Source organism: Pinus tabuliformis, chromosome 2_1 (genome assembly GCF_031772625.1).
Source record: "Pinus tabuliformis cultivar Carrire ecotype Pingquan chromosome 2_1, CPIR1, whole genome shotgun sequence".
NCBI lineage: Eukaryota > Viridiplantae > Streptophyta > Pinopsida > Pinales > Pinaceae > Pinus > Pinus tabuliformis.
In genome coordinates, this window is record NC_142299.1 from 188498238 (window position 1) to 188506059 (window position 7822).

The window sequence follows — 7822 nt, forward strand, 5'->3', positions numbered from 1 at the left end:
ATCTCAATTCTATCACTTAGAGTTTTAGATAAAGTTTCTGATTGCAATGTAATATGTGGTTGGTTTTCAATATCTTCCTGCTTCACTTGTGGGTAACTTTTTTTTGTGAGTGCTTGAACCTCATGCTTGAACCTCATGGAAGGAATTAGTCAATCATGAAAGAGAATCATTCTTCTTAATGATCGTTCATTAAACGCTCCCAGCCTCAGCTCTATGCCAATATTATGATGTATGGACACCAACTGATTGAAAATATTGATTAGGGATATGATATCAGAAGTTAGTTAAAATATAATTATGATAGAAAGATGAAAGATAACACATAACATAAACTACACATACACACATGTAAGCTTGGCAAAGGAAATTAGTATAAAAGATATTATCTAGGACACATGAAGGCTATGATAATCTAACAAGAAAGTAACAAAGGATTTACAGACAATGATTCTCTTAGAAATGTCATCTGATTGAAACAAAAGAAACCCAATTCAAGAACTAGAAGAAAAAAGCAGAATGCCACATGTCTCTTCTAACCTGGCTGAATTAACTTCCAGGTCAGATTTGATATTGTGAGGAAAGGAGGGTACTGCATTTTTATTATTATTCAATGAATGTCGGGTGCTGGTTTATAATTGCGCCGAAGGGAGAGCTTGCTTTGTGCAGAGGAGTCATCTGCTCCCACAACCACCTGACAACCATTTTAAAAGTAGATTGACCAGTCACAACCTCTTCAATACACAAACCATTGGAATCAATCAAACGCCCCACTCGCTTTTCTAATTCCTGGCATTTGGATTTGACCAGTGCATGAGATTTGTGATCACCTCCTAGGTTATTATTATGCATCAAGTAAGAGATTTCTTCCACATAAGCCCAGAAGCAAGAGTCCTGTGTGAACATTTTAGGCTGTGGCCATGCTAGAAGTTGGGTATTCTGTTCACTATCTTCCAACCATTTTTGAAGAATTTTGTAACGACGAGGCCTTCCACCAACCAGATAGTGTCCCGTACTGTCCTCGTGATTACCCAGTCTATAATAATTAGCGATGTCCAGTGGCTCAACCAGTAGCCTGTAGTAAGTGCCCAGCCTTATCCACTCTTCCGTGCACTGGAAGTCATCCGGTAACTGGTGCTTGTAGATAAACTTCTCCACTGATGGGTTCACTGTGTCTTGCTGAACACATACTAGCATCTGTTTGATTTCGTCCCAGTAGCCTGCAAGCTCCACCCTCTTGAGGTTGGCCTTGAAGTCTAGCTCACGTCGTTGCTTAAGTTTGAATGCCTCGTAATATCCGATGCCAAAGAGTAAACATTGGCGACGATACTTTTCTAGTTCATTCAGGGCGCTTTTTATCTTTACTTTTAATTCGTTCTCCAATCTAGATACGTTCTTCCTCTGCTGCTTCATAACTTCTCCTGCCGCTCTCAGGGAAAGTCTTGCTCCGCAATTCTGCACAAATGTTTTCCACCCGCTGTTATTCAACAATCGGTAAAGAATTATCTTTTCTGCAAGAACTAGCTAGCTAATAGTTCGAGAAGTGCCATTTTCTTTCGCATATGTGTTAAGCCTCTCAGTGTAATTAATAGAGGAAATAAATGTATATAAAAGGCGAGGTCAATTTTTTTGGCCTCGTTCTTGTGCCATATTGAAATATTCCCAAAATCTACCCAACAACAACAAAAAAAAAATGGCTTGTTGGAAAGTGATGACGAACGTTGATCTTAGTTTTACGATCTCCTCAGGAAAGTGGTGATGAAGAGTGATCTTAGTTTTTATTATCTCCTCAGTTTTCATGAGAACCATAACCGTTAAAAGCTACTGCATTTAACTCAAGTGCAAATTTGTAAATATTTTGGGAATATAAATCATTTTTATTAAATTTTGTAAATAATTGAAATCTAGTTTTAAAGTTAAACCAAAAACTTAATAAAAACTAAATTATTGACTTCTTTCCTTTTTTTTATAAAAATAAAAAAGGGTTGAAGAATTCTTAAGTAGCTATGTGCATGTTTTAAATTCTTTTGCTTCCAACTTAAGTTGGATTTATTTTCAGTAATTATTTAATATATTTTAAATGGTATAAAATTTTAGTTTCTATTGTTCACTATCAAAATAGATCTACCTTAAGTATAAATCTAATATGAGTTAATATGAGCCTAGAGAGATCAAATTTCTTCATTTACAAACTTTTTTAAAATACAAAATACAACATGTTATTTTTCATTATTTAAATTGTATTTTTGAATTATAAATAGAATATATATAAGACCAAATAAAAATTTTAACCATAAAAATTTAAAAAAAATTCTATTTTCTTTTAAAAAAAAATAGAAAAAATGACAAATTTACACATCTCCTCGTAAAAATTTAAATTTTAAAATAAACCTCCTAATTAAAAAATACTAAACCATCGACTCTAATTTCAATTGTAAACCTCTCCACCATCTTGCTGTCTCAGAATGCATAATGTGCTTATTAGTTTCTACTCCCTCCGGATTGAGGCTTAGGTTTTCTTCTATCTTTTGATTAGTTGCTTAGGCGTCTACTATAAGATAGAGATTTTCGGACATTTTCACTGGAATTCAGTGATGTGAGATTCCACTGTTTAGTTTTTAATTTGTATTTAAATAAAATATAAGAATAGTTTTCAAAATATGCAAATTTAACATTGAAAACTGAAACTCTACCAAATTTCATTGTATTTTTTTTATAGTATTAATTAATGTCAAAGTAAAGTTAATTTTACAATAATGCTGGGTAAATAAGAAGTCTAAAAATAAATGAGATGTTTTAATTTGCTTAATAATATAGTTTAATTATTTTAAATCTTGGGTTTTTTTTTATAAGATTGTAATTTTTTGTTATTTAAATGATACTTTTAAATATAAAAATAAATTTAATATTTTTAAAAATTATAAAATACCTGTATTATATAATTTTTTATTAACTTTTAAAAAATTAAAATTTTAAATAAAAATCTAAAATGTAAAAGAATAAGTAATTATAATTGCATTAATTGATTTGTATAGAATTTAGTCTCTATGTCACAAATTTAAATATAAAAACAAAAAATAAAATAAAAATCAGCTTTACATAAACCAAACTTAAACTATTCCAAAACAAACGAAACTTAATAAATCTGGCCTAATCATAATTAAAACACTATTCATGACCTAATCTTAACCAAATTAAAACCAAAAATAATAATAATTAAAGCACATGATTGTTATCTAAATCTCGCGGCTGTGTGCATAGCCAACTCGACACGTACGAAAGTGCGTCAGACGCCCAGTTGACTTGACTTGAATAAACTTACATACCGAAATGACTTTGATATGGGAATAAAAATAAAATATAGGTGGACAGTAGCGGTAGATTGGGTCAAACACGCAATTGACTTTACACTTCGAAACGGAAGTGCACGGACGTTTCTGATATCGGGTAAACGCGCAATTGAGTTGACTTTGCTAAACGGGAGTGCAAAGCTGTTTTCGATAACAGGATAAGAAACTGGAGTGCCAAATTTCTTTTGATATGGAAAAAAATAGGGCAGAAGTCATTTGTATATGTGTGGAGCTGACCATTTAACTTGAATGGGGAATTTTTAGTTTGAATAAGGGGAAAAAGATTTTTTAGTGTTTAAATAGTTTTTTAATGATAGAAATAGGTTCAACATTATCAAAAATTTTTAGACAACTAAAATCCTGAAGCTTGACAATTATAACTTATATTACTTATAAGAGAGATTGAAAATTAAAGCTATTTTGAGAAATTAACTATCCCCAAAATATCGGCATTCAGGTAAAGCCTTGAGCATGTACAATGTTAATTAATAAGCTCCCATAATTTATCATTTTGAAAATTTATTAGACTAGGTCTATGACATACCCTATATTATGCATATATAGGAAAAGTTCTAAAATCCTCTTCTGCGGTATGTCAGTTCCAACTCACAAAATCACCAACAGATTTTTACAATCTCAAAACAAGGAGAGGTCAATGTCTGTCTGAAACATTATGGTGCAAGAAGATAGAGAAATTGAATGATAGCAGGCTTACCTGAATTCCAAGACCAAGAGCGTCCAGTTGTGATGCGATCTTCTGGTCTTGATAAACCGATCCTGCCTCTGACAAAGGAAGATCTGAGAGCTCGTTCAACTTCACTATGTTTTGCAGGGCAATGGGTAAGATATGGCTATAGCTAACGTGCTCTAATATGAAGTCCCCCAAGTTAACATCTGATGTTTGCAGCCCATAATAAAGGATGGGCAACACAGCAAAATGATTATCTATCCAAATCCCACCACTCCGGGAGCAGAATACATATTGCCCAAATGGCCTATAGGGGCTCAGTTTCATCAGCTGCTTTACAACAAATATCAAGAGGTTGTTCGGACTCATGTTTGCTGCGAGAATGTAATTCACGATGGCCGAGCAATCCTGAACGACTGTGCTCACAAACTTATCAATACCCTCTATGTTTAGTGGGAGGGCTTCTTTCATAGGTGTTTTGGTAGAATCCATGAAACTTTTCACAGTCTGCATGGATCTGTTCCAATAGGGTAACAGTGACTCCAACGGCTCACACACGTACATGGAAGGGGACAACAAGATTCGGGAGAAGACATCACGTCCTAAAACCACGTGACAGAACTGGTCTGCCCACCTCTTGCGACGAAGTGCCTGTGCAAGAATTTCATCGCCGACCAAAGGGAAACCGAATGTGATGCCGAAAACAGATTTAGGGTTGCCGTGCTTCCGATGCTTATTCAACATCCATAGAGTAACCAACATAGCAATGGCCCCTCCCATGGAATGACCGGTGAATACCATAGTCTTCCCCCTTTCATAATCCAGACAAGCCTGCAACAACAATCAAAATTTCTATGTATAAATTCCAAATGCAACTGAAAATTATTTTAAGAACCTCGCTGTTCTGGGTAGGGCAAAAATCCCTGTGAGCCTGTTTATATGTAACTGTGGATTAAATTTGCAAAGATCCGCACAGGTTTGCAATTGGGTTTTTGATATTTATTTAGTATCAGGTAGATCTTAATCAATATCACTATAATTTTAGGTGTTGATATATATATTTTTAGATTAACTCAAGTATATATAGAAATATGCCTTTCCATAAACAGGGAATTTGGACTTGGAAAATATCTTAATAAATAACACTTCATTTTCACTAAGGTTACCAATTTGGTTGAGGCTAAAGTTTATTGAATACATAGACATGTCACATGAGTGTTATGTACATACCAAATCTGATAAATAAGAGCAGAAATTTCAGGCTTGATCACAGTTGGACCATAATCAGAATTTTGTCAGATTAAATGAATACAGGTCCTTTATGATCAGAATTCTGCATCTGTTCAAAAGGGAAACATGGCGTTCATGTGGTTTCTTGGGTATCCAAATTCAAACAGCGACAGAAAATTCGATATAAAATGCATGAAAAACGGGGTTTAGAATGAGCCTGGAAGTTGAAAGCTCAGACATACTCAAATCTAAAAGCTTCAGACACTCCACATAAACGGCTTATCAAATATCGAAGTTGCAGAAATGCGACCTTGCATACCAGATGTTTGAATGGGTCTCTCAGGGATTTCATCAGCAGTCTGTGTTTGTGTGCATCTCGGTTTAAAAGGGTTGAGGCAAGCCTGTGTTTGTGTATTTCTCGGCTTAAAAGGGTTGAGGCAGTCTGTGTTCGTGTGCTTCTCGGCTTAAAAGGCCGAGGCTTAAAAGGGTTGAGGCTGGCTGGGATTTTATGTTTATGGCAGATTTTAGGAATATTTTTAAATCTCTATTCTTTTTAATCTGTTTTGTTGTCTTCTTTGTAAAATTAGAAATATTCTCCAAATCTACAACCCACATAAAAAACCTAATGTTTTTTAATGTAAATATATCCAATATCAAAAAAACTACATTCACATTAAAGTCTTATTATTTAGAAGAGTTTGTACAATTTAACTAGGTTCACCCTAATATACTAAGCATGTAAATTAGAATAAAAAATTTGGTAACAAATGCAGTACTAAAACAATATTAATTGATTAGTTTAACAAGTGTGTGTCCAAAGGAACAATAGGCAGTGAGGTAATCATCCTTTTCATGTCTATTACACAGGAATAATGTGAAATTTAATGGTTAGGATGGAATAATGTGAAATTCAACGGAGAAGGCTGTTGGGTGATTAGTGATTAATGCTTGGCTGTATTAATTCCTTGCCAGATAAATGAGGTGCTTTCTGAATATTCTGTTTATTAGATGGGAAAAATGTGAAATTCAATGCATAGGATGGAAAGACAATCATTTATCTATATTATCTGCTAATGAAATAAATAAGGTACTCTACAGTGTAGGTGGATGTGGAAGATCCTATTTTGCACCTCAATAAGATGGAAAGACTGCCTAATGACTAATGTTTCCCTGTATTTTCTGCGTCTGAAAGAAATGAGGTACTCCATAGTTTAGGTGTGGGAGTTCGCATTTTGCAACTTGCTTCTGTGGAGTCAGTGACTAATTCAAAGGAATAGAGAAAGAATGAAATCATATGAACCTCTTTTTAACACTTGAATCGTTAGAAATATAAAGTAATTGCTGCAAAAAAAATTCATAATTAAAGAAAGGGATCGTAAGAACCTCTTCTTGAATGATTGAATTGTTGGAAATATAAAGAAATTGGTTGAGAGAACCCTGATGGACTGAAGCTGGCTGGTTGTTCACATCTTTCAGACAGTCCAGAAAACCAGTACCATGAATTTGACATTCTCCATATTTGGTTGCTTTGGATGTGAAGAGATGGGGATCAAGAGAGCCACGGAAAGCGAAGACAGAAGTTTTTCCCAAATCAGTCCTCACATAGGAGGGATCTTCACGGACTCCACTGATGTAAACGTTGCAAGATAATTTGCAGGCAGCCAACAACATGTTCTCTGAGAAAAAGCTCTCTGATTTGCCCATTGACCTGAAATTATACACAATTCAAGAAGCCACGGTGGTTGTCAGCAAAATAATATTGTGTTATGTTTCTGCAACAAAATCTGAACAGAAATTAATATATTCTGTAAAAGATTATTTTAACTAACTATCTGTGAAATTGCAGACCTTGCAAATAAATCCTTGGAATGCCGCCTCCAAATACACGCTTCGATGGTTCGTTTTGGGCCTTTCAGGGCACAAGAAGAACATTTATAGATGGCGGCTCCATTATTAGGGTGAAGAAAGGTCCTAGAAATTCGCACTCGACTGTGACCTTGGGGGCACGCGGAGCTACACGCTAAAGCAGTGTGAATGGCAGACAGTGCAACGTGCAGATAGAAATAACGTGAAATTAATCAAAAGTCAATCCAACATGGAATAATGTGGAATATAGTTTGAGAGTGGGCCTGGCCGTTAAAAACATGCTTTGTTTTTTAAAGTTATATGTGGTAGATTAGGTATGTCTTCCATAATTTTAGTCAAATTGCTATTGGAAAATGGGTCCCCTGCTCTTATAAAGCAGACTTTTTGTACACTAATTTGGTATCTGAATTATATTTTGATTATTATAAATATTGATTTATTAATATGCATCATTTTAGACTAGGGGTTTATAGGACTGTTGTCATTCTACTATTTGCAGATGTAGGTATTCTATTATGATATGGAAATATGATAAATAAGGAAATGTAGGAGGAGGACATGTTGGAAGACGCATATGGAGATGAAAAGTTAATATGATCATCAGGCGAGAAGACTAAGGAAGACCAAACTATAACAGAGGATGAATATCAAGATCACATGGAAGAATCCTCATCTTCAAATCTTAAGGAGG

General features: G+C 34.5%; 1 protein-coding gene across 1 annotated transcript; it reads right to left on the reverse strand.

Moving 5' to 3' along the window:
- Positions 1-379: 379 nt before the first annotated feature.
- LOC149199365 (protein EDS1B-like) lies at positions 380-7229 on the reverse strand. Its single transcript, XM_089402414.1, has 4 exons — positions 7114-7229; positions 6649-6973; positions 4063-4866; positions 380-1452 (listed from the first exon to the last, which is right to left on the reverse strand). Exons 2-4 carry the CDS (start codon positions 6967-6969, stop codon positions 604-606), a joined length of 1974 nt encoding a protein of 657 aa, XP_089258540.1. The 5' UTR covers positions 6970-6973; positions 7114-7229; the 3' UTR covers positions 380-603.
- Positions 7230-7822: the final 593 nt, after the last annotated feature.

Coding starts and splice junctions, on each gene's coding strand:
- LOC149199365 (XM_089402414.1), bottom strand. CDS start 6,969: ATGGGCAAATCAGAGAGCTTTTTCTCAGAGAACATGTTGTTGGCTGCC. Junction 4,867..6,648: donor ATTCAATCATTCAAGAAGAG/GTTCTTACGATC, acceptor TTGTTGTTGCAG/GCTTGTCTGGATTATGAAAG. Junction 1,453..4,062: donor CTCTTGGTCTTGGAATTCAG/GTAAGCCTGCTA, acceptor ACATTTGTGCAG/AATTGCGGAGCAAGACTTTC.